The sequence below is a fragment of the Mauremys reevesii genome, linkage group 23 (assembly GCF_016161935.1).
Source record: "Mauremys reevesii isolate NIE-2019 linkage group 23, ASM1616193v1, whole genome shotgun sequence".
NCBI lineage: Eukaryota > Metazoa > Chordata > Testudines > Geoemydidae > Mauremys > Mauremys reevesii.
The window spans coordinates 11,452,241-11,479,421 of NC_052645.1; the positions used below are offsets into that span (position 1 = coordinate 11,452,241).

Genomic DNA, 27,181 nt, shown 5'->3' on the forward strand with positions numbered 1-27,181 from the left:
CGCATTGCAGTGGCCGCCTGGCAGTGCCGGCTGCGGGCTGCACGATGCGGCTGGCGAAGGGGCTGGGGTTGGTCCGCGGGGCCCGGCCCCTCCTGGGCACCTTCCTGCGCCCCCGGGCAGCTGTGTCGGCGGCCCCGGCCCGCTGCCAGGCGCTGGTCTATGCGCAGCACGGGGAGCCGGCTCGGGTTCTACAGTAAGGGCGGGCTCGCCGGGCTGGGGGGTAGAGGGGGGTCGCGGGTTGGGGGGCAGGGCTGGAGGAGGTAGGTGGGGGACACGCTGGGGGGCCCCCGGGCAGGACTGCAGGAGATGGGGAGGGCATGCTGGGGGCATATGTAGGGAGTCCTAGGCTGGGGGCAGGGGTAGAGCAGGGCTGGAGGGAGGTAGGCGGGGGTAAAGGGGATCCTGGGTTGGGGGCAGGGCTGGAGGGGTAGGTGGGGGCAGGCAGGGTGTAGAGGGGCTCTCAGGCTGGGGACAGGTAGAGCAGGGCTGGAGGAGGTGTGGGGGCAGGCGGGTGGGTAGAGGGGATCCTGGGTTGGGGGCCAAGGCTGGAAGAGGTAGGTGGGGGACATGCTGGGGGGCAGGGGTAGAGCAGGGCTGGAGGAGGTGTGGGGGCAGGCGGGTGTGTAGAGGGGGATCCTGGGTTGGGGGGCAGGGCTGGAGGAGGTAGGTGGGGGACATGCTGGGGGGCAGGGGTAGAGGGGGCTCCCAGGCATGGCTGGAGGAGGTGTGGGGGGGGATAGGTGGGTAGAGGGGGATCCTGGGATGGGGGGATATTTAGCAGAACGGCTGGTTTGGCAGTGTGGGCTGGTCTCCTGCATTCAGGGGGAAGGGTCCTCATTGAGCACCTGTGCCCTGCTGCACGGCCCCCATTGCCCTGGCAGAAGAAGGTGCAGTAAGAGACCTGCTGATTAATGCCATGGCTGCCCCATTGCACTCCCAGCTGGGGTGTGATGGTGCCAGGGCCACTGCAAATGCTTTGTACCAAGCCTCCTCTGGAACATGAAGTTTCCAGGATGTGCACATGCTAGCTCCTCAAATCCCAGCACCCTGTCCCCTGATCCAAATGAGATGTGGGTTGGATCTGAGAGATGGGATAGGCCCATGGTACTGTGGAGCCTGTGTAGGACCAGAGACCCATCTCACTTATGCTGCGGTGAATGTGGGGTAACCCCAGTGACTTCATTGAGACAGGGATCTGGCCTGCTGCTCTTGTGGCTCACATTTAGCATGGTTCTCCTCTGGAAATCAGGGAGATGCTGAGTGCACTAGCTAGAGGACGAAGTTGAAACTCTTTGACTTCTGTAGCCAGGTGACCTTGATCACTCACACTATTACTGTATTTTCTGTAATATACGTGTTACCACCTCCAATACTGTCAGGGTTAAGTAAATACGTGCTGTCAGGTCCAAACTGAAAAAACACAGATTCTGATAGAGTCCTCTTTATATAGTTTTCCTGAAACTTTTTTATAAGTTTCTTTAAGGAAATGTAAAATGGGGATTTTTTTGCTCCCCTGATTATGTTTGTAAGGGTCAGCAACAGTGAAATAGACTGGCTATACCAGTGGTTTTCAACCTTTTTTAAATTTGCAGACCCCTAAAAGATCTCAAATGGCCTGGCTTGACAAAGCCCTGGCTGGGATGTGGTTGGTCCTGCTTTGAGTTTGGGGTTGGACTAGATGATCTCCTGTGGTCTCTTCCAATCCTAATAGTCTATTCTTCTACGTGGACCCCTTTGGAAATCTTAGACATAGTCTGCAGACCCCCAGGGGTCCGCAGACCACAGGTTGAAAACCACGGTTCTCTGGTAACAGCAACCTTTTGCAGACCCCTTAGACATAGTGTGTGGACCCTCAGGGATGTGCGGAACACAGATTGAAAACCACTGGGCTATATGAATGAAACAAACCTTACACAAAGTGCTGCCAAATGCCTAAAGTAAACCAACTAGGGGGAAAAAAAAAGAGAAATCTTTGCTAACTTTCCATTGCCATGATTTTAGGTGGTGGTAATGCAACATTTTTAGGCGGATGTAATTTTGCAAGGTGACTGTATGTCTAAAGTTTGCACAGTCGTTGCATGGTCAATATATGCGTAAGTCTCACTTGGCACTGGTGGCTCATCTGATTCATTTTCAAACTCCTAGACCTTTCACACTTGGCTGGGGAATCTTTATTTCCCACAGTTAAGCATTTGGTGGAGTTGGATGCTGTGTAGCTGACGCTATGGACTGGGTATTGATTCTTGTCGTATCTTTAGCTAAGTAAGGCTAGTAATATATTACTGAGTCGGGTGGAAACATAAACTAAAAACGTACTTGTAGTATAAGCCAACTGCCAAATCATATACAGTAATTGATTTTCACTGGGAGTTTATTCTGCCCTCTGAGAGTCCCACTTTTTAATAAAAACAATGAGGAGTCTAGTGGCATCTTAAAGACTTAACAGATTTATTCGGGCATAAGCTTTTGTGGGATGTAGCTGAAGAAGTGGGGTTTTTTACCCAAGAAAGCTAATGCCCGAATAAATCTGTTAGTCTTTAAGGCGCCACTGGACTCCTTGTTGTTTTTGTGGATACAGACTAACACGGCTACCCCCTGATACTTGGCTCCACTTTTTAATGTAATATTTTGGTCTCTAGCACGAGTGATAACTCCATTTGAAGATGTTGGTATTTGTGCTGGTTTTAGTTAGATTTTATTATTGGTGATTTTGAACAGCATGTGCATCCTGGCAATTGTACAGCTTTTTAAATTATGACCTTGTTTTTTCTCTCTCTTTCTCTGGGGAATTCAAGATGTGGGCAATGTGAAGGAATCAGCATTACTATGTCTAGTTATGTATTACCTCCGGACCACAAAGTGAGCACTTGCCCCAGGGAAAGAGAGAGCAGACTCTGTGTCCCAGTTGTACTTCAGAACAATCCATGGCTGTGCACATACACACCAGTTGTCATATGACAACACATAGACAAGTTAGCCAGTGAATGGTGTCAATAGTCAGTAGGGGGAACCGAGACACTGAAGCAGGTCCAACATATTCCATCCAGTAGAGAGCAGTTATAACCGGTATATTAATCTTACTGCTCCTCACCTGGTGTGACAGTACGACTCAATCTGTCCCGGTGGATGGTATGCATGTCTGATTCAGTTTATGGCTGACACATACATCTTAATGAGTGCTCCTGTCTCCACTTCAAATGGGAGAGGGAAGCGGTTTAAGAAACATATCTTTGCAGGGTTTTTATATGATCTTTATGACTCTTCCCCCCACCCCACACGCTGTCCCCTGGTTCCCAGCAGTGTCCTCTCCAGTAGCGTCTGCTGAAGGTCCGAGACTCCCAACAGCAATGGAAAATACTGGGAGAAGCGGGTGCTTAGACATCACCCCCCCCCTCCAAAATGACTGGTGCTGTGAGCACATGGCATGAATGCAGTGGTGCAGTTGGCGTAAGGGCTTGTCTGCACTACAAATGCTGTGGCTGGCGTAGCTATGCTGGCGAAGCCCGCTAGTGGAGATGCAGCTTACGCTGACTCAGGGAGTTCTCTTGCTGCTAAAGGAGTTCCCTTGCCAGCATAGTTAAATCACCTCTGCAAACAACATAAGCTATGCCAGCACAAGGGCTCCTTTGCTAGGACAACTGCATATACACACGGGCTTTTGTCAGCATCACTCTGTTGGGTTGTGGGGAGGAGGGGATCTTTTCTTTCCATGTTCCTTGCTGACATAGCTTTGCTGTCAAAACTTTGTACTGTAGGCCACACTTATACTTTTTAACCCTACTCAGGCTTTAAATGTTGGCATTAGGCTCTTGAGCATCAAGATTTTAATTGGCTTCCATAAAACGCTCTATATTCTTTTTGTTGAAGGGGGATTGTTGAACACTTTAAACATGAAAACAGCAACCATGTCTATCAAACCATTGCTGATCACATCCTCTCTTTGTGCAAGTAGAGTATCAGAGCAGTTCTGGCCCCCGAGTATAAAACCAGTGTTGTGTCTGATCTGCCATGGGAGGCTGAATCTCCCACTGAATCTCCCTAAATCACTGTTTTTAGCTAAAAAGTTTTTTTTTTCTTTTGGTTCCATCTAAGACTAGCTGTCTACTAAAATCTTTTGAGTACCTAGACAGGAACTGTTTGTGTTAAGTAGATCTGACACTAAGTCTGCCTTGTCAGATATAACACCAGTAGGTGTGATGATTCCGAACCCCCTTCTCCCAGAAGGAAAAGGAGGCTAATCAAACCTTCATTTGTAAGAAACTTTAAGCCAGGATAACTTTCATCTAGACTTAAAAAGATGTTAAACCAGCTGCTGTATTTTCAAACCAAAACTCCTTGGACCGTAGTGAAATAAATCAGTTATTTTAAGTGAGAACTTAATTGCTTATTTGTAATACAGGCTTTGGCTTCGAAAACGGCAAGCTAGAGATTATGTTTTGAGGAGAGAGGGTTAAACTTAGATGTATGGTGAAATCTACTAGAATGTGGCCTTTGGAAGGGAAGAAATCTTTAGACTGAAAGCAAGTCCTCATCACTTAGTCACATTTTACAAAGAAAGGGCACTTTTCTCTTCTGCTTAAATGTATGAAAGTGCTTCACATTCTGCTTGGTCCAGGGGTTTGCTGAGCATCTTCAGCTCTCACTGAAGTCAATGGCAGTTGCCGGTGTCTAGCATGCCCTGAAGCTGTGATCCTTGAGAATTCTGGGTCCCGTCTTTATGTTCTATACTTGAGCCTGGCCAGAGTAAGGAGTGGGCTCATAATTTGTTCCTTCTAAGTGGTGTTGGAGAAAACATCCTAGATTTGTGCACTTGTACCTATATCCCTAGATGACCCAGCAAGTGTGTGTTCTGGGGACATATAGGTACGTATCCAAGGGCTTTTTGTATGGCTCGTAAGGGATTTGAGCTAAAACGTTTCACACCCGCTGGGTAAACATACCCTGAAACAAAGAGAGGAAAGAAGAAGTTATCCAACAAATGTACTAAAGCTTTTTCCCCTGTTTCTTGCATAAGAGTAAATCTTGCCTAATGATGATCTGGCTCTCCATTTCTCCGAATCCTGTTCTGCTTTCTGAAAGTGCCAGTGCTGCTACCGTATGCAACTTCCTCCTGACACCAAAGCAAGTGCAATGTTATCTGTGAAATATGCGACCAACATTTCCTAGATTAAGCAATGGATTTCTTACACCATTTCCTGATTAGTTAAGGCTAGTGGCCATTATTCAGCTAGAGGTCATAATAATGCCCAAGTTGGGTGATTATAGCAGCGTTCTGCTAGTACTGTTGTAATTATCAGCTGACAGCATTTCTATTAGAAACCCATTTTTTAGGAGAGTTATTAATTAATTGTCAAATATTGTTCGACTGAATTTTAGATTAAGGGCTCACACAGGATGACTTCTCTACTGGCTTCTAATGGGATTCCCTGTATATCTAGGACCAGTCTGTAATAAGTTTAGCTAGTATGTCTACATCCCAAAATGGCTGCACTATATTGTGGGAGGGGCAATACCCACAATCTTCTACTCCTGGCACTGGCAGCTGATTTCTAGATTCTGATTCCCCAAACCTAGGGATGCAAATAAGTGTGTGAAACTTAATCGTGGACATGCCAACCTGGTTTAGCACACAGGTGTGCCGGGCCTTGTTCTTTATAAACGTGTCAGAATCTGGTTAGACGGCGTGATTCTAGCTGTGGCATAGAAGGTTTGTTTTGAGATGCCAGCCGCTGATTTAAGAGGAAATGTGATTTGAGCTTAAATCATATGATTGAATCAGTTGTGATCTTTTCCATTATCTCCCGTAGCCTTGTTATGGAAACACTGTCAAAACACTTAACCCCTAAGAGCTTCCCCGCTTGAAAACGGGATATAGTTGTTTATCTTCCAGGGCTGTTGTGAAGCTTAATATTTAATGGTGCTTTGAAATCCTCAGAAGGAAGGTGCTATGGTCGATGTTTCCAGCTTATCAAACAAACTGGAAGGATGTGCATCGTGTCCCACCTACTTTTGTAGCTATCATATTTTCTCTTGCATAGCATATTGGACCTTAATATAATGGCCTTTGACTTTTATGCAGACCTTTAATCTATAATGTGGGTCAGAGCCCAAGGAAACTTCAAAGAAATTAAATAGTCAAAATATTCCACTTTAAAAAGCAGCAAGGGTGCATATGCAGCAAATGTATTTTCAAAAACTTGATTTTTTTCCTGTTGAGAAAATGTTACCGTTAGCATAAACAGTTACAAAACAGCCACATAAAAGCAAACTGCTGCTCTTTGCCATGACCTCGCCTCCAGTGTCCCAACTCAAGTACGTGTCCCTGTGTATGCGCCAGATCTGATCCTGAATTCTTTGCACTCTCGGGACTTCCATTGACTTCCGTGGGAGCTTTGCTCAAGGAGAGCTGGGATACAGGTACAATAAGTGCCCCCTTTTTAAAGACTCTTGTTTCACTATCTCCGTAAAAGGAGGGAAAGGAGGAGAACTGAAGCCGCAGTGAGGAGAAAAAGACACAAACTGAAACATTCGCCATTTAGCAAAGCAGGTAAAATAAACGATGTGGAAACTGTATTGTGCACATAACAGCCATGCACAGCATCCCGCAAGGGTGATAGATACAGTGTACCAATTAACTCCAAACAGATATGTAATTCCCAGCAGAGCCAAGCAATAAAATCACTCTGAGTGTGGCACAGATGCTGTGCAGGACTCCCGCTACCTTTATCCAGACCGACTTTGATATATGTTCTTATTGTGCGTGCATACGTTCCTGTTGACACTAATAGCTGTAAATGAGCCATTGTGTCCATGATCTGTTGATTTAAATCACTGGGATCTTACGGCTTTGAATGGAGTCATTATAGCTTCAATGGAAGAGCTTTAACAATTCTGTTGAAATAGCATCATGTCAAACCTAATTCCAGTAATTCTGGTCTGCGTTCGCACCAGCAGCTGCCTGTGCTCTCTTTGTATAGACGCTAAGCATACAAAGAATCTTTTAATATTAACACTAAAGCTACCTTGTCTACACAAATTTGCAACCATTTCTCCTCTGTACACAAAATTTTAGGGGTCCGACTGAACCCACAGAAACTAGGAAATTCAACGCTGTCCCCTCTACCTGCGGCGGCTGTTGTGTGTTGCAGAATTGTATCCCTTCAGTAAATGTTTTAATTTGTGAATTAACTTAGTCCTTGTGACACTGTGCGGATAATTGCCTTGGGGACTGAATGATCTGCATGGTTTCCCCATACCAGCTCTCTTCATTCTTGACCCACATAGCCACCTGCAGTTCCAGCCCTAGCCATCCCTATATCTCCCTTAACTCTGCCTATGTATCTCTCTCTTCCTGTTGACCTTAGTTGAGCTCAGCAGGCTTTGGGCAGTTCTGACTTGGGATAGCATGGTTTGGAGAAACTAGCATTGTGCTGGATGCCAGGAGATCCTGTGTTCTAATTAGGATGACCAGATGTCCTGATTTTATAGGGACAGTCCCGATATTTGGGGCTTTGTCTTGTATAGGCGCCAATTACCCTCCACCCCCATCCCGGTTTTTCACACTTGCTGTCTGATCACCCTAGCTCTAATCCTGGAGTTACCACCAGCTCCCTCCAGGGCCTGGGACAAGCCACTTAACATCTGTGCCTCAATTTTCCCATCTGCAAAATGGGGATAAGTTCCCTCAGTGGGGTGCTGTAAGAATATATTCATTACTGTTATTGTGTTGAACACAGTGCTATGCAGCTGCTAAATATTCGTGCCTTGGGAACATTTAAATCTCCTGCTAACCTTTGAACAGTTGTATCTGATACCTTGTGAAAGATTTAAAATGCATGTCCATCTTCAGGTGACTCCTTGAGCCTGCTCACCCTGCAGGTCACAAACAAGGCTTGAGCCAAGGGAGAGGGGAGAGAGCAGCGAAGTCAGAAGAATGAGTCTGTTGGACTTATCTCCTGGGGATCCTGCCTCAAGGATTTGAGTTTGCATTGAGAATCCTGGTCCCTCCTTTTTTTGACCAAGATCCATTCTAGGCCTGGGCCGCTCTGGAGGAGCCAGCTGTCCATGACAGAATTGGGCCACAGTCACCCCCGGTGTAACTAGCTGGTTACACCAGGGGGGGATTTGACCCAGTGTGGACAAATGGCTTTGAAGGCAAACTCTTGTTTCATTTGTGACCCAGTCAGACTATGAGCCCAGGTCTCTACAGATGCATTAATGTTGTGGCTCTGAAGCGTTCCAGACTATTGTACCCCTTTCAGGAAACTGATTTCTCTTGCGTACCCCCAAGTTATGACTCACTTAAAAACGACTTGCTTACAAAATCCGACATAAAAATACAAAAGTGTCACAGCCTCACTATTACTGAACAGTTGCTTCCTTTCTCATTTTTTTTTACCATATAACTATAAAATGAATCAACTGGTAAATAAATACTGTACTTACATTTCAGTGTATACTATGTAGAGTAGTGTAAACAAGTCATTGTCTGTATGAAATTTTAGTTTGTACTGACTTCACTGGTGCTTTTTATGTAGCCTGTTGTAAAACTAGGCAAATCTCTTCCTGAGTTAATGTACCCCCTGGAAGAGCTCTGTGTACCCACGGGGTGCACATACCCCTGGTAGAGAACCACTGCTTTAATGCACTGTTTCACGCTCAGCCCCCTCTTTAAAATGCATGATTACAGGATGCAAATTCCTGAGTGCTAAAAGCCTTCTAACAAGTACATCTTGCTGTTTAATTGAAAACTCAGATTTATCGAGACATCAGCCGTGCAGCTTAAATGGAGGGAAAATACTTTGCCAGCACAGGACAAGCTGTGAAGAGAATTCAATTTATTGCTTCTAATGACACACACTGAAAAGGACGTGATCATAGCTAAAGTTCTTAAAATTGGCAGCCCATGTGCAAGCGCCACATCAGACTCCCTTAACACTTGATTCAGTTCACAGGTAGTTTAAAAAGAAAATGCCCTAATTTGTAAAACCTTTAATGGGTTTGCTCCAGCTGACCCATCTGCAGTAATCTAGCACTGGGCTTCTGTCTGTCCTTCCAGTATCTCACTGCTATTGGTGCAAGAGCTGCCTTTGTAGCTCCTGCTTTCTGGAGTCGCTCTCCTGTGTGTATCTAACTTGGCTTGCATCTCATCTGAAAGCATCTTTTCACCCTTTGCCAATACCTCTGTATGTTGTGTGACTCTGTAATGCCAATAGGTCCCTTTGTACAGTTATGTGGCTGCAGAATCCAAGGCTTTGTCTACATGGGAAAGTTTTCATTTGTACTGGTATAACACACACCCCCAATGTGGACACTTTTTCCGGTATATAAGTGGCCTTTTTTGGGATGAACTTAAACCCCTTTCCAAGCAACATAATCTAAATTGCAAAAACGCAATCATATTCCAGTATGAGTTTTCACACAGGAAGTTATACAGGTATAATTATATTGGTTTAAATTCACACCTTAGGCCTGGTCTACACTGGGAGGGGGGTCGATGTAAGATATGCAACTTCAGCTACGGGAATAGCATAGCTGAGGTCGACATATCTTATTTTGACTTACCTCCCGTCCTTACGGCATGGAATTGATGGCCGTGGCTCCCCCCGTCGACTCCGCTACCGCCGCTTGCTCTGGTGGAGTTCCGGAGTTGACAGGAGTGCGTTTGGGGATTGATATATTGCGTCTAGATGGGACATGATATATCGATCCCCAATAAATCAATCACTGCCCGCTGATCCGGCAGGTAGTCTGGATGTACCCTTAGTTTATGCTGAAAACCTCTTCCCCATGCAGAAAAGTCCTAAACTTTCCTTTTAAAAAAATGCCCACCAGTGCAAACAACTTTTCAGGCTCTTTCCTGGCAATCTCTCTGAGAGGTATGAACCACTCCAGTCACGTCGGAGGGGTGTGAACACAGCCACTGCTCATTCTAAGGAGAAACAAACCAGTGTGCTTGTTCTTGGCAGTACTAGCAGATATTAACAACAAGGAGTCCGGTGGCACCTTAAAGACTAACAGATTTATTAGGACATAAGCTTTTGTGGGTAAAAAACCACTTAGGTGCCACCGGACTCCTTGTTGTTTTTGTGGCTACAGACTAACACGGCTACCCCAGATACCTAGCAGATATTGGGCTGGATTGGTGGATCAGGAATTCAAGCCTTTCCTTCCAAAAGGGGAAGGAAAGTGGAGCTGTGCTGATTAGCCTGGGGAGCATTGTAGGCTTGGGGAAGGCAGTACTGCATAATTGGGGGCTCCTTGCTGCATAACATAAGTCTGACCTGCCATGCAAGCTATGGAGCGGTGAGATGGGATGGTCTTTGTTCTAGGATACACTTTGCGCCAAGAACACTCGTTATACAACATTCAGTGGTAGTAACATTTGTATATTTCTTTGTTTAGACTAAAGGATCTAGAGCAAGCTGAGCTAGGCCATGCTGGGGTTCACGTGAAGATGCTGGCAGCCCCTATCAATCCAGCAGACATCAACATGATCCAAGGTAACCTCGGTGTCTCTGGTTGAATTGACTTTTTGCTTATAAACAGCTTCTTTTGCCTTCCCTTTCTGAAATGTGTGTGGAATACCTATTGATTAGCCACATGTTGTCAGATGAGTAGTTACACAAACCGCCTGTCAAAACTTTAATGATGTCCCCTAGGGAATTTTTATACAGGAGTTAGGGCTGGATTCCTGAGCTGCAGGGGTGTAGAACCTGGCCTTAGAGAACAGAAGTTGAGGGAACAGTTTGCAGTTTGTTCCTTTTACTAAAAAAATGCTGTGATATTTCCCCTCCTCTAACAGGAACTTATGCCCTCCTCCCTGACTTGCCTGCTGTAGGAGGGAATGAAGGTGTTGGGCAAGTGGTGGAAGTTGGCAGTCACGTGACTTCTCTGAAGCCTGGGGATTGGGTTATCCCAGCAGATGCGGAACTTGGTGAGGTTTTTACATAAATTCTCATTAGTAGTCATAGTTCTGTTGATTCCAGTTCATTCCAGCTGAGCATCTGTCCATCGGCCTTTCAGGGGAGAAGTGAGGCATGGTGAGATAGAGACTTAGCCCGGTGAATTAGTCACAGAGCAGAGCTGAGTCTAGAACCCAGGATTTCTGGTTTGCGTTCCCCAGCTCTAACCATTAGACCATTGCCTATATGCTCTAGGTAGGATTGCAACAAGCAACTGCTTACCCACAGATGTTTAAACCCAAACACACACCTGTTTTCACTGGCGATAGATAGTCACAAAAACATTTCTATTCCTATAGGAACCCGAATTATGCTTTGTATATTTGAAAACTTCATTCGTTTAAAATAAAGTCTGAAGCAGGCTGTTGTTCTAACCACCCCTGGAAATCTGAGTATTCATGTGGCCTTAATCCGGCCTCCAAAACCTCTATGAGGTAGGGAAGAATTATCCCCACTTCAGAGCGGGACAAATTGAGGCAGAGTGAGTTTTCAGAGGGACTCTACAGCTCCATCGTCCACTGTAGTCCCTTGTCCAAGGTCACACAGGAAGATAACTAGATGCTAAAAATCATTGTTTTGATAAAGACACTGAGTTTATGGTTTACTACAACAATCGATAGCCCACTAACCCCCTTTTTTTGTCCGGTCACTACAGGGGTGTTAACAACTCACTTCACCTTGAATGGTCTCCTAATTACTTATGCTAAACAATCTGTTTGGTCTTGTATTTCGCTGTGACACTCGGGGTACCGTTCCCAGACCTGCAGAAGAGCTCTGGGCTTGGCTACACTGGAGAGTTGCAGCGCTGGTGGTGGGTTTACAGTGCTGCAACTTACACACCGTCCACACTTGCAAGGCACATACAGCGCTGCATCTCCCTGGCTGCAGCGCTGGCTGTACTCCTGCTCTGCCTCGGGTATAACTATTGCAGCGCTGGTGATGCAGCGCTGCTCCGCCAGTGTGGCCACCAAAAGCGCTGTAATTGGCCTCCAGCAGAATTTTCCCATAATGCTTTTAACTAAAGAACTCTTTGTTTTGTTATGATGCCTCTCTTTGTTTTGTTGTGAACTCGGGGTTCCCGGAGCTGCTTATCTAAAAAACAAACACAGCTCCTGTTTGCTGTGAATGAGGCAGGCAGGGGGATGAATGTCTACAGCTAGTGTTTGCTTGAGGAGAGAAACAGCACGGTGGGGAGGGGGAGGGGGAGGGGGGGAAAGGGAGTCCGTCGGAGCAGCTGCTTATCTGGTCTGCAGGCTGTTTGCATTTAAGAGTAAATGAGGTGTCAGGGAAATGGTCAGAATTTGCAAGGCAGGGAGCTGACACAGTGTCGGCTCCAAAAATCCACTCTCTCTCTCTCTCTCTCTCTCCCCCCACGCTCCCTGTCACACTCCACCCCACCCCCCTCTTTTTGAAAAGCACGTTGCAGCCACTTGAACGCTGGGATAGCTGCCCATAATGCACCACTCCCAACACCGCTGCAAATGTGGCCACATTGCAGCGCTTTCCCTACACAGCTGTACGAAGACAGCTGTGACTCCCAGCGCTGCACATCTGCAAGTGTAGCCAAGCCCTCTGTGTAGCTCAAGAGCTGGTTTCTCTCACCAACAGAAGTTGGGTCAATAAAAGATATTCCCTCCCCCACCTTGTCTCATAGGAAGCTTATAGTGGAGCTGGGAATTGAACCTGGATCTTCCTAGTGTACTGTCCTAACCACAAACCATCCTTCCTCTGCAGCTTACACCCACGTGCTTTGCCTGATGAGCTCATACTTTAACACTCTGAACAGAAGGGTTGTGGGATCTTAAAACACCTGGGGTACTGTGATGTCCTAAAGCAAGTTTGTTACTCTCTGAAGTGCTGTTTTAGCTTGGTACAGCCTCAGTGATGTGCGCAGCTTAGTTACAGCAATTACGTGTAATCGGATGTGATTTTAAAAAAACACACACAAAAAACCTCCATTAGAGAATGTTCCAGGCGAGAGAAACAGCAGTTGGAATCCATTTAGCACCATATTAGTCAAATTGCAAATGTAATAGGTTATATTGTCTCCAACGAGAAGCATCTGTGTAGCCAGTGGAGTTGCACAAGGCACTCAATTTCAGAGCTGTTTTTATGCTGCTTTAATCTCTGTTCTTGTCGTATTTTATACTATTAAGGATTTAGAACTCTTTATTTGATGCAGCCATACTGACTCAGGCTGTGATCTCATCAGATTTCAAAGCTAAATAGAGCCAGTTCTGGTCTGCATAAAGGAGAGAAGGACAGAGAAAATCCAGGTGCTGCAAGGAGTGGTGCTGGTGACTCAGTAGTTAGCACAAGTTATTTTGAGTCAGTACATAAAATCAGACATCAAGACCACTCATGATAAATGAAGTTCCCAGGACACTTCTGCACCATTTTCCATTCTAAATTCTACTTTCTATAGCATAAGCTGGATATGGTGACTTTTACTTGCATCCTGACCTGTTGGATAAGGTTACCACATCACATTCCTCCCCAGAAGTAGCTGCAGTTTCATTTATGAGTGCCATTATTCTTCTTTTGCACCTGTGTAAAGGCTTTGGCTTGTCAAGTATGATATAAACAAGCTTATTGTTATGTTTAGCTGCTGTTGTCTCCTTAAGAGTCTTTCAGTAAAAATGTTGGGGTTTTCAAAACAAATGTCTCTTAGGCCACTCTGACTTTTCTGGCCACTTTTTGCCAATTCCATCTGTTCTGTGCCTGTTTCATCTCAAATGGCTTTTCTACTTAATCAGGAAGGTAAACAATCCACTGAGGGGTTCCAGTTAAGAAGATTCTACTGAATCAAGTGTACCCCTCATGCATAAACCATAATAGGAGACAGTAAATACTCATAGGCAAAAGTGAATATTAGGTTAATTCAGAGATGAATGATGGGGCTCTTGTCTCTAAAAGTATTAATTGTATTGGCTTTCAAAAAAATAATTTGTCTGTAGGGTGCAGAGCAGGGGTTGGCAACCTTTCAGAAGTGGTCTGCCGAGTCTTCATTTATTCACTCTGATTTAAGGTTTCATGTGCCAGTAATACAAAGAAGGTCTCTTTCTATAAATCTATAATATATAACTAAACTATTGTATGTAAAGTAAATAAGGTTTTTAAAATGTTTAAGAAGCTTCATTTAAAATTGAATGAAAATGCAGAGCCCTCCGGACCGGTGGCCAGGATCAGGCCCGGACAGGTGGCCACTGAAAATCAGCTCACGTGCCGCCTTTGGCACACGTGCCATAGGTTGCCTGCCCCTGGTGTAGAGTAACTTCCCCTACTGGTGTATATTCACTTTGCTCTGTCTGTCTGTCTCAAGTACAATCCAGGAGTTCTCAAAGGTAATTGCTAACAGTTCCTTAAGTATTGTAGGATGAATTTCATCAAGCCCTGACGACTTGAATACATCTAACTTATCTAAATATTCTTTAACCTGTTTTTTTCCTATTTTGGCTTGTGTTCCTTTCTCCTTTTTGTTAATATTGTGTTAACTATATGGTCACCATTAACCGTTTTAATGAACACTGAACGAAAATAGACATTAGACACCTCAGCCTTGTTGATGTATCAGTTATTAGTTCTCCTTCCACACTAAGTAGAGGGCCAACACTTTCCTTTGTCTTTCTTTTGCTGCTGAATTATTTAAAGAACCTGTTCGTATTTCCTTTTATATCCCTTGCTAGGTGTAACTCATATTGTGATTTTTGTCCCAATGGGATTGTGCTCTTCTTTTGTATTTCTCCTTAACAATTTGTCCGTGTTTCCACTTTTTGTAGATTCCTTTTTGATTTTCAGGTCATGAAAGAACTCCTGAGGGAGCCATATTGGCTTCTGACTATTCTTCCTATCTTTTTCTTTGCATCAGGATAATTTTCAGTTGTGCTTTCGTCTCACTGAGAAAATGCCAACTCTCCTGAACTTCTTTTTCCTGAGTCTTCCCATGGGACCTACCTACCAATTCTGAGTTTGTTAAAGACTGTTTGTTTGTTTTTTTTAAGTCCATGGTCCTTATTCTGCTGCTCACTCCTGTCTTTCCTTAGAATCATGAAATCTATCATTTCATGATCACTTTCACCCAAATTGCTTCCACCTTCAGATTCACAATCAATTCCTCCCAGTTGGTCAGAATTAAATCTAAAATGGCTGTCCCCCACGTTACTTCCTTCACGTTCTGAAACAAAAAGTTATCCCCAGTACGTTCCAAAACCTTGTTGGAAGCGTTGTGGTTTGCTGCATTACTTTTCCAACAGATGTCTGCATAGTTAATGTCTAACATTACTACCAGGTCTTGTGTTTTGGATATTTCTGTTGGTTGTTCTAGAATTGCCTTGTCCACCTCCTCCTCCTCCTGACTTGGTGGTCTATCATAAACCCTATTTTTTACCACTTTTATTGTTTTTGAATGATAGGTAGTTGCATCATTGCTAACTAGCAACCTTAACTGTTCGCTGTTGTGTTTTAAAGCACCTTTCTGGTTTTGGGGGGAGGACTAGTTCTTTGACTACTTTCATTTTTTCTTTGGTGCAGGTAAATTGTCAGTCAGGAAATTTAGGCTTGAAATTAGACGAAGGTTTCTAACCATCAGAGGAGTGCAATTCTGGAACAGCCTACCGAGGGAAACAGTGGGGGCGAAGGACCTCCATGACTTTAAGATTAAGCTGGATAAGTTTATGGAGGGGATGGTATGATAGGATAATGGGTTTAGTCAATAGGTCAATAACGTGCCACACTGGTAATTAGTACAAAGGGTCAATGTTGGGATATTGTTAGCCTTTTCCAGAGGGTCTGGCTGGAGAGTCTTGCCCACATGCTCGGGGTTCAGCTGAACGCCATATTTGGGGTCGGGAAGGAATTTTCCTCCAGGGTAGATTGGCAGTGGCCCTGGAGGTTTTTCGCCTTCCTCCGAAGCATGGGGCAGGGGTCGCTTGCTGGTGGATTATCTGCTACTTGAAGTCTTTAAATCATGATTTGGAGCATTCAACAGCAGAGTCTAGGGAGAGAATTAGTTCAGGAGTGGGTGGATTGGCTTATGTGGCCTGCATCTTGCAGGAGGTCAGACTAGATGATCATAATGGTCCCTTCTGATCTTGAATTCTATGATTCTATGATTCTAAGTGAAGACACAACTTTATAAAAATAAAAACTACACAGGAGGGACAGATTCCTAAATAGGAATGAGTTATGCTAGCCACGCTAATAAAGGCAGCTGCAGCATCCTACCTCATTCAGTGCGCACCAGACAAGATATACACGTTTCCTGGAGATTTACATTAACTATGTACATAGCTAATTAGCACCCCAGGAAAATCAAGCTTCAAATGGCTTGCCCATAGCCAGAGATGGAATCTGTATCCAAACCAGGACTGGAATTCAGGAGTCTTGCCTCCCTAGCCTGTGCTTAGATCTCAAGGCCACATTTCTCTCTCCAACTTTATTGGGCCTGAAAACTTTTGCCTAAGCAGTTACTTGCTCAACTTGCCTGCATCTTTCTGACGCTTCTCATAGCTTGAATAAGCCTTGTCCTTTAAACCAGGAACGTGGCGAACGGATGCAGTGTTCAGCGAGGAAACCCTGGTGAAACTCCCACGCGACATCCCTTTGCTGTGTGCTGCCACCTTGAGCGTCAACCCCTGCACAGCCTATCGGATGCTGGCTGATTTCGAGACCTTGGGGCCAGGTACGTCTCTTCACCGGTGCTGCGTAACTCTCCTAACACATGACTGATTTTTACACTCCAGTGGAACATCCCCTCCCCGGATATTGACCCTAAACAAGTTAATTGGAAGGAATTTGTAAATTCTGTTAACAGTTTATCCAGGTGCATAAACAAAATTCTACCTTCTTCTGTGTGGAAAGTACTAATATTGAGTAGTGAGAATTGGGGTTTGGGAGATAGGACTATGGGATTTATCCCCAGCTCTGCCACTGACTGCATGATCTCTGGCAAGTCTCTGCACCTGCTTTCTTACCTGATGGTTCAGAGTTATTTATTATTTATATTGCAGTAGCACCTGGGAGCCCCAGTTAGGGACAGATCAGCATTGTGCTGCATGCTGCCCAAACACAGCCGAAGATATGGTCCCTGTCATAACTCGCTATCCAAGAGTACCTCCTCCTAGTGAGATCCAGCGTTGCAGCCCCTCTGCCTCACCCGCCTTCTCCAGACTTCGGTGGTCTGCAGGTGACACTGAGTCCCACTCTTTCAGCGTAACAGCGTCCACACTCAAAGGAATAGAAACTCATAGACTTTAAGGTCAGAAGGGATCATTATGATCATCTAGTCTGACCTCCTGCACAACGCAGGCCACAGAATCTCACCCACCCACTCCTGTAACAAACCCCTAACCTATGTCTGAGTTATTGAAGTCCTCAAATTGTGGGTTGAAGATCTCAAGCTCTTCCACCCTCCCTGGGCCCAGTCCTCCACGGATCTTCACCGCCTCTCAGGTTCTGCATCTTCTCACTTTATTACAGATGCTGCCTCTGAAGCTTTAGTTTCTGGTGGCATGGCTGATCTTGAGCTACTGACCTTTGGGGCAGCTTCCCTGGAGTCCTCTCACCAGCTTCCCTCTCCTTTCAGGGTACAAGCTCCTTCCTGTACACCCCTCGATGGTTCCTTTTCCAGACAGAGGAAATGCCCAACTACCTCTTTCCTGCATCCTTTCTTTCTAGGAACCATGCAGCCTGGTTCTCCCCAGCTGGGTCTAATCCTTCATTATCTGTCTCTCCTCCAGGTGCCATAGAATGGGCTAACTGGGCTCTCTGGTTCACCTTAAGCCTGTCATTGCCAGTGTAGAGTTTAGATACCCCCATCACAGCCTCTGCCCAAGGAGCTTGCCAGCTGAGGGTAAATGAGTGTTTGCAAAGTACTTGAATAAGAACATAAGACTGGCCCTACTGGGTCAGACCAAAGGTCCATCTAGCCCAGTATCTTGTCTTCCAACAGTGGCCAGTGCCAGATGCCCCAGAGAGAATGAACAGAACAGGGAATCATCAAGTGATCCATCCCCTGTTGCCCATTCCCAGCTTCTTGCAAACAGAGGCTAGGGACACCATCCCTGCCCATCCTGGCTAATAGCCATTGATGGACCTATCCTCTATGAATGAATGAATTACTTGATATGAGGGCCAAATTTTATGATCAGTATCTTGTGCCTTCAAAGTTCTAGGTCAGATGCAAGTCCTTCTTGCAAGCCTAGAGGAAATAAGCAGCAGGTTATACTAGGTTTCCGGGAATATATCAAAGCCACTCCAAAAAAGTCTTAGTAAATGTGTCTAAGGTGAATGAAATTCTCAGATGAATGTATTGTGAAGGAATTAAGCCTTTCAATTGTAGTTCATTCATTTAAATGTGGTCATAGTGGCTGAAAGGTTGTTCCCATCTGAGGTCCTGTCTGAAATAAGTTGGTGAGTCTTAGTTCAGCTCTTGGAAACATCTCTGCATCAAAAACCACCACCTCCGTTGACCCTAGCTAGCACTTAGCAGTATCCCTTGTTGGCTATCGGAGCAGTTGAGTTATTTTCTTGCTCCTAGAACTAGCCGCCAGAATGGGGATGAGCCATGCTGACGGGACAGCATCAGGGAAGATTGCCTTGCAGCAGTCTGTGCTGTCCTTGTTCTTGACCATACTCTCAGCCCTGAAGACTGAAGGTCTCCACACCTTTCTCCAGCACTAAATTTGCTTCAAGCCAGAGCTGATTTGGGCTTCTTTATTTTGCTGCAGGTGATTCCATCATCCAGAATGCAGCCAACAGTGGCGTGGGACAGGCTGTTATTCAGATTGCAGCAGCTTTAGGCATCAAAACAATCAATGTGATCCGAGATAGGTACGTGTACAGTGGGCCCTGGTTTTTAGAGAGACTTACAAACTGGGTCATTTGTTAAAATTGTCCTGATAGAAGAACTTTTTTGCTTTATCCTGGACTGTTCAGTTTCCCTTCCTTTCACCCTGCATTCTGCTCTATATTATCTGAGTTAGATTCTCAGTGGGAGGGGAGGGGATTCTCTCTTGGAAATGAGGGAGATGGGCATAAAGGTTGGGTTGTGGCCAGTTAAGAGTAGCTGCATTTAGATGTTTATTTGTCGGTCTGTCTCGAATTTTTCACTTTAACTGCTCTAATATGAATCTACACAAGGGAACCCCTCCTGCCGGAATTATGCCATAGAAAGAGGTGGGGTGAAGACAGGTTAAAGGTTAGCAGGATCACCATCTCAGAACCTGCATCAGTTTTTGTCTCCGGTCTGCAAATAGTGCAAAGGAGGCCGAGAACCTGCGCTGTAAAACTGGGCAATACCTCCTGTTGATAGAAAGACTATATTTGTGTCTGAATGGGCAATGGGGGGTGTTCATTCAGGTAGCTGAATCCAGCAATGAAGTCCTTCACAATAAGGCTTCCCTTTCCTCTCTGAATGAGGCTGCCTGTTGAGTGATTAGCGAATGTATTAAATGTCTCCCCTCCGAAGATGAGTGTTAAAATTCCTGTTGGGAGAGGGCGTGACTAGCCCTTGACGCTGGCTAGTCCTGAGGGATTTGTAACTCCAAGGTTGGCCAGTTCCAAAGGGCTAGGTGGGGGTGGGGGGAACCGTTAGTGGATCTGGACATGGGATAAGGAGAGACTAGACGAAGAGGGACCTGGTGGGGAGGGATAGCTCAGTGGTTTGAGCATTGGCCTGCTAAACCCAGGGTTGTGAGTTCAATCCTTGAGGGGGCCACTTAGGGATCTAGGGCAAAAATTGGTCCTGCTAGTGAAGGCAGGGGGCTGGACTCGATGACCTTTCGAGATCCCTTCCAGTTCTAGGAGATTGGTATATCTCCAATTATTACCTATTACTCCCACTTTGTGGCCTGCTCAGGAGGCTTGTCCTGCCTCACAGTGCTGCTGGTCCCATCCCTTTCTCTTGCCTGAAAGTGGGGTGTGGTTTGGTTTGGTGGAGCAGCATCAGCTGCTGGTGGTGAAACAGGCACTGAGCTGGGAAGCAGCGACCTGCTCTGTGATTGGTAATTGGCTCTTACTCTGAGCAGACAAGAAGCCCTGTTTGGAGCTTATGGGTGAGTGTTCAGGGGCCAGCAGATCTTATGCAGGAACAGCTGGAGCCGGCATCCGAGTTCAGGGTAGGAAGCTTTGCAGAGGAAAGCGTTTAGGAGAGGACAGGTACCTGTGTGTGGGAAGCAGAAGAGGCAGCATGAAAGAAGGTGCAGACCAGAGCGGGAGGAGGAGACACCAGGAGCAGTTGTCAGGAAGGCTGCTGGAGGGTAGACAGTGAAGGCTGGGATGAGGGCAGAGAGGGAGGTTGGATGGCACCATGTAGAGCTTTGAAGGTGAGGCTGAGGGGCTTATAGCTGATGCAGAAAGTGAGGAAACTAGGGGACAGAGGCAGGAGTGGCTTGGACAGTTAATAACAGGACAAGGGAAGGAGGAGATAACCCCCCCCCCCCCAAGAGCCTTGCTTTTGGAAGGGAACATCTTCCCCAAAGTTTGGGCTGAGCCCAGTTTGCTCATCCTGGGTCACAAGTTACAGATTAGGGTTTATAGAACTGTCCATCTTGGCTTGGGAAACATGCCAGTTATTTCTGCGAATCTTTTTTTTTTTTGTCTTTTTTTTTTTTTTTTTGTCCTTCCTTCCCAGACCCAACCTCCAAGAGGTGGTAGACAGACTGACGTCCCTTGGTGCGGACTATGTCATCACAGAAGAGATGCTGAGAAAGCCAGAGATGAAAGACTTATTTAAGGTATTGTAACGCTGAGCTCTCCAGAAAGAGGAAGCTAATTCCCAGGATCCGAAGACAATACAGGAACCTCTGAATAGCCATATTGGATCAGACTGTGGTCTGTCTAATGTAGTGGTAAAAACTAGATGCTGCAGGGAAAGGTGCAAGAATCCTATTATGGACAACTATGGAGTAACTTTCCTAACCCTTGGGCAGATGAGCAGTTGTTTTAGGTCCAGATTTTCAAAGGTATTTGGGCACCTAACTTCCATTGAAATCAATGGAAGCTAAGAGCATAAATATCTTGAGGATCAGGGCCTTATTCCGTAAATCAGGAGTGTATATCCCTTACTTTATCTTCTCATGAAACTGGGTGTTCTCATTAATCCATATAAATGCCAATTAAACCTGCTAGGCGCTTGGTCTCTATAATATCCTATGGTGGTGAGTTCCATAGGTGAAAAATAATAAACGGTTTCCTTTTATCATTTTTAAGGTTGCTTTTTAGTTTGATTGCATGTCCCCTTGCTCTTCTATTCTGAGGATAAATTGGAGTGTCTGAGCACGTCTACACCTTTCGCTGTTTTATATCCTCTCTTGTCTCTCTTACTTATTTCCTCTGTAAACTGAACAGTGCCACGCCGCAGTACTCCCTGTACCTCAGATTACTTCCATTGTCCATGTTTGGGCCCCTTCTGTTTCGACTGTAACTGGGAATTGAGGTGACCCGGGTGGAAATGCAGTATTGACGATGATGCAGTAGCACTAATAGTGCCACAGGGGAAATCCCACATTGGCGCAGAGATGGACTAGCTGAGACTATGTAGATGTCTGATGTCTAGAATCTGTGCTCTGATATATACCACCATTTAACATGCAGACAGAAGAGTTAGTGGGGGCCTTCGTTCTCCCAGGGAATTGTTTCCCTTGGACTCCTCTCTCTGATTCTGGAGGCTGCCCCCGCAGCGTGGGCAGGTTCTCATTTCTACTGTGGTGTCCAGATGGGAAATCCGGCTGCGGGTACGTTTCTGGGCCTGCCCTTGGTTTGAGCAAACTTTGGGGCTAAAACACGTGAACCTGCCTCCCTCAGCAGACAGAGTCCTGACCCCAAGAGAAGGTAACCTTGGAATTCAGAACATGGCTACTCAGTGCTTCTTGCTGGACAGAAATTTGGCTTGATGGGCAAGAGTTGAATCTTCTTTTTTTTTTTTTGTCTGTAAAACACGGACTCTTCCAGAAAGTCCCTAAGCCCCGGTTAGCTCTCAATTGTGTCGGAGGGAAAAGTGCGACTGAGATGCTGCGCCATATACAGTAAGTTCAGCTGTTTTCCTCCTTTGACGTGTGTTTAGCACTTGGAGAAGTACGTGTTCAAAGAACTGGTTTGTCCAGACTGGGGATAGCGGTCGGGACCAGTTGAATAAATGGATATAAACTGGCCATCAACAAGTTTAGGCTCAATATTAGGCGAAGGTTTCTAACCATCAGGGGAGTGAAGTTCTGGAACAGCCTTCCAAGGGGTGCGGTGGGGGCAAATGCCTAACTGGCTTCAAGACTGAGCTTGATAAGTTTATGGAGGGGGATGGTATGATGGGGCTGCCTACAGTGGCATGTGGCCCATAGGTGACTACCAGTAGCAAAAAACCTGCGATGGTTGGAGCCAGGACACTAGATGGGGAGGGCTCAGAGTTACTACAGAGAATTCTTTCCCAGGTATCTGCCTGGTGGGTGTTTCCCACATGCTCAGGGTCTAACTGACCACCAGATTTGGGGTCTGAAAGGAATTTTCCCCCAGGTCAGATTGGCAAAGACCTTGGGGGTTTTTCACCTTCCTCTGCAGCGTGGGGCACAGGGTCACCTGCACATTTCAAGCAGTGTAAATGGTGGGTTCTCTGTAACATGAAGTCCTTAAACATGATTTGAGGACTTCAGTAACTCAGCCAGAGGTTAGGGGTCTATTTCAGGAGTGAGGGGGTGAGGTTTTGTGGCCTGCATTGTGCAGGAGGCCAGACTAAATCATCACAGTGGTCCCTTCTGATCTTACAGTCTATGAATAGAATTATCTTACACAGGTCACTTGTTAAAAATGCAGGGTGGAGGGTTCTCGGAAGATACAGTAACTGAAATCTAAGACCTTACAGCACTCTAGGGAGGTTTCCTCTCCAATGACACACAATAACAGACTTTTAAAAACTAGTAAGAGTGGAAGCTCACATCCAGCCATGAGATCAGAATCCCTATAGTATCGTGCTCATTGTCTTGGTGGGCTGTTGCAGTGGGAGTGGTCCATTAACTCTAGGTGAGCATTTCAGCTAATGGTTCCTGTGAGAAGGAGGGGAAGCTAGAAAGCAAGTTGAGCAAGTAACAAAGTAATTGAAAGAGCCGCCTGTGTGAGGGCGTCTGTATCTGCAGGGGTTCGGAATTGGAGGAGGAGAGCAGGTCTGGTTGAAGACCCTGATTAGGGGAGATCATTAATTGTCTGACGCCTGATTCTCCATACAGACAGAAAGGGACCATGGTTACATATGGCGGGATGGCAAAACAGCCTTTGACTGTCCCTGTGGTAAGTAACAGGTGCTTGTGACATTCTCTGTATTCATATCACATAGCCCTTACTCCACAGCACTGAAACTTTCCATCCAAAACATCCACTGCGAGCAACTGGCTGCCCCACGGGATTGGCTTCACCACATCTACATATTGTCCCCTAACTCCCTATAGCTCCTCGGTTCCCACGTAGCGGCATCGCTACCATTAGGAGTGACTGGATGAAGTGTGCGTTTGACTTCCAGCACTACCTCCTTGTGCCATTTGAGCTCCAGAACCAATGCCCCATGGTCACTAACGGGTTGAGAATGTGGCAGGAATGAGCTAGTTCTTGCCTCTTGCTGGTTTACAGGGTTTGGGAGGGTGTCTGCAATACTCGTGACAGTGTTTATGAAGTGACTGACCCCAGTATGTCACTGACCCAGCTATTTAGCATCTGCCAGGCAAATCCTCATTGCAAAAGTTGTCTTCACTCTAAGATGCACACATAGGGCAGATCTTCCCAGTGTCAATCCTTGCTCAGACCTGGAGTTAGTAGCTAAGGCGTCTCTTGCCAGGACAGAACAATCTTTAACGTTCTTAACCTTAGTCCTGTATCCTCTCAGAGCTCTACTGGTCGTGGGGACTCGTTGCTAACACACAACGCTTTATGAACGTGAATTTTTAAATTTAGTGCCAGATTGACAGCCAGAGAGCCTGAAATTCTCTTTTGCCACAAAACAGGCACTGTATGGACAATGCATGTTTGCAGTTATCACAACTCTGGCAAGAATGTGATCATTTTGGAAGGAACCAGCCCTTGGTTTTTAATCTCCTATTTACTAGCCACTGTACTGTGAAGAGGATTAACATTCTGCTGATGTGTAAAAGAAAAAAATCTGCATTGTCTGAGTGAATTTGCCCCAAATTAAGGCTCTTCTAAAAGCAACAGTCATTAGCAGGGAGGCAGAATTGCAGATCTTCATAGCAGCAGGAAAGTGACTGTCAAACTCGCAACAGCGTGTGAAGTGTGTTAGCAGCTGTACAAGGACAATCTTTTCCCATGGCCCGTGTGCAGCAGAAATATGCTAACTGAAGAATGCCCAATGTAAACAGTTTCTCCAAGAATCATGGTGTGTCTCACCTTGTTTCTACAGAGTGCATTCATCTTTAAGGATGTGAAGCTGCGTGGGTTTTGGATGACCCAGTGGAAGAAAGACCAAACCCAGAGTAAGTTGAAATTCGTTTCAGTGGGGATGTAGCCAGTAGGAAATCTATGAAAGTATTAATGTGTTCTCTTAAAGTTCCCTCTCCCCCCCGAGGAAAGTAAGCATTGTCCCTGCTTCTCTTGGTGTGTAGGCTGAGGCACAGAGGTGGAGCGATTAGGCCAATGCCACAGAAGGTCACTGTCAGAACAAGAATTAGCACTCGAGTACCTGGCTTCCTGTCCAACCTGGACAACAAGATAATGCTTCTCTCATCCCAGTTCTTAGGGAGGCCCTAGAAACACAGAGCACAGAACACATCCTGCAGAATCTCCAGTTTTTAGTTTAGCAGAAGCCCTCCCGGGGAAGTACTGGCAAAGCAGCCCTCAAACTCAGCGTCTGAAGAGCAGATAAATCTTTTGCTAGCCGGGTTTCTAGACATCAAAAAGCACAAGTGGGTGAAGGCTGGTGACAAGTTTAGACCCGGGGAGTTTCCTTCATTAATCCAGGGAGACACAAGCTGTATCATTCCCCTGCCGTGCCCCTGAGCTACAGCCCATGTGTAACCAACAGAATCTGTGATCAGCCCTTGGCCTCAGCACATGTTAGTCCATTTGGCCAGGAACCACAACAAACTACAATGTTGAGTTTAAACAATTGCGACTGGTCCAGGCCTATCTACTCAGCTCCACTCTGATGTTGCTCAGCACTTGCAATTTAAAAAGTCAGGCATTATGCATTTAACGTGTTTCAGGCCCTTCCTGCTTTGAGGCTGTGTGGACTGGGCAGAAGCTACCTAGACGCAGCCTTGAGTTCAAAGCAGCGTGTGCCAGATGGTTGCTGACCAAGCTGCAGTGCAAGTGGCAGGTAACATCTAGTGTAGTGAGCAGGGCAGGCCATCAAACAGGACGCTAGCTACCTACCTGTAGCATAACCCCGAAGGACAGAAAGGTCACAGGGGACTGTCTCCCCTCTCAACGAACAAATCAGTTGTCCAATTTGGCAACACTGCAGTCAGTACAAGGGAGTCTTGTGGGATCGTCTGCCTTGTACCAGGCATACAAACTGGGTACATTTCCCTCCAAAATCAGTGAATGCTGCTGCATGTGTTGAACAGTGTGGAAGGAGTTGCTGAAGAAACTGAGATCGTTTGCCCCTGTCCCGAGCTGCTGTCCCAGGGAGTTTAGCACCTGAACTCCGCTCCCTTGTGTTGTGTTGCTAGGTGGCCAGGGCAGCCAAGACCAGCTCATTTTTCGTTTGTTTTGTCAGTTGTCTCATTTCCTCTGGGTGGCGTTGTGGGTCTTGTTCACCCTCAGCTCTGGAAGGGGCAGGATTACTCTCTTCTGTCTTTCCCGTGCAGACAAGGACCGATTGACTGGGATGATTCTGACCCTGTGTGATCTTATTCATAAGGGGCAGCTCACTGCTCCAGCCTGCACACAGGTCCCACTGAAGGACTACCAAATTGCCCTGGAGGCCTCCATGAAGCCATTCGTCTCATCTAAACAGGTACTCACCATGTGATCCTGCTCCCATGGACAATCATACACCCTTTGTTTCCAGAGGATTTTTAAGAGGGAGCTGAATCCCAGCCAGTTCTGGCGCCGTTGGAGACAATACAACTGGTTTCATGCACGTTTGCTTCAATGTATCCTGTCTTCAGGAGAGAGCTGTTGAAGAGGAAGAATCTCTAAAATTTGTCAACTTTGCCCACTTGAAACAATAACAATCACATCTGAGGCTAATACGTGACTCAGAAGCATACAGTAGATCTCTGCTTTTGGAGACGGATCCTATTTTCACATTGGCTAAAATAATTGTTTTGCAAGAGAAAGTTAAGGGTGGCTAAGGTGCAGTGCCTGGAATCCTAAAAATTAGGGTAGGGGCAAGGCCGATCAACTTCCAGCTGATTGCTGGTGAAATCAGGCAGTCAAGGAGGACACAGATAGAAACACTGTGCTCTGGCTGTGTGTAGTCACCCAGATCGGAAGGCACTGGGACTCCCAACAAGACGCTAATGCGACCCTTACTGTAAAGTTTGCCTGGCCCAGAGTGAGCTTTAAGTGAGGAAACCTCTATTTTTCTGTCTCTGGGGCTTCTTCCCATGAAGGACTCCTCTAGATGTGGAATATCCTAACCCCAATATTGTCATGTACAATCCTTAGGGAAACTTACCTCTGTAGTTTGATATTGAGGCAGTTGCGGCTGAAATAAAGGCACTTCACATTGTGTTGCAAACCTGTCGTCCAAGAGCAAGAATTGTGAAATGGGCCACTGAAATGTCAATGATTGTTCAGAATAAATGCTAGAATTTTGAGAGACTGTGTTCTCCCTGGGGTATTTCTCCATCAGCTGGGTTTGTGCAGTGTAATAAGATCTAGTTCCTCTGCTGCGCTTCAGTCAGACAGAAGTACAAACTATCACAAGTATTTTACTTTGTACTGCTTAAAAATGTCATGCCGTTGCCTCCAAATGTTCGTATTCCAACTCTTTTGCGGGGTTGCATTACAGCTTGTTCACACAGGCCACAACAAAAGTCCAGGAGGTATGATCAACAGACAGGCATTGATAGTCAGGGCCTTTGGTTACCTCTGGGCTAACGTGTGCAAAGCTCGCTTTAAAAATATGACATGGGGTTCTGCCTTCCCACAAGTGAACTTTATTTTTTCATCCCCTCAGTGAGATCTCAGATAATGAACTGTCATTTGCCGGGGACGAATGGTAAACCTCTTATCACATTGTTACATGCTCCCCTCTTCTGTGCCTAGTGTGTCTC

At 45.9% G+C, this 27,181-nt stretch overlaps 1 protein-coding gene across 1 annotated transcript; it reads left to right on the plus strand.

Annotated features, from left to right (window-relative positions):
* On the plus strand, window positions 1–26,726 carry MECR (mitochondrial trans-2-enoyl-CoA reductase). The gene is made up of 10 exons (XM_039511811.1): window positions 1–193; window positions 10,405–10,502; window positions 10,805–10,936; window positions 16,501–16,644; window positions 18,692–18,794; window positions 20,596–20,698; window positions 21,915–21,988; window positions 23,177–23,237; window positions 24,358–24,430; window positions 25,766–26,726. The coding sequence occupies exons 1-10, from the start codon at window positions 45–47 to the stop codon at window positions 25,927–25,929; spliced, it is 1,101 nt and encodes a 366-aa protein (XP_039367745.1). The 5' UTR covers window positions 1–44; the 3' UTR covers window positions 25,930–26,726.
* Window positions 26,727–27,181: the final 455 nt, after the last annotated feature.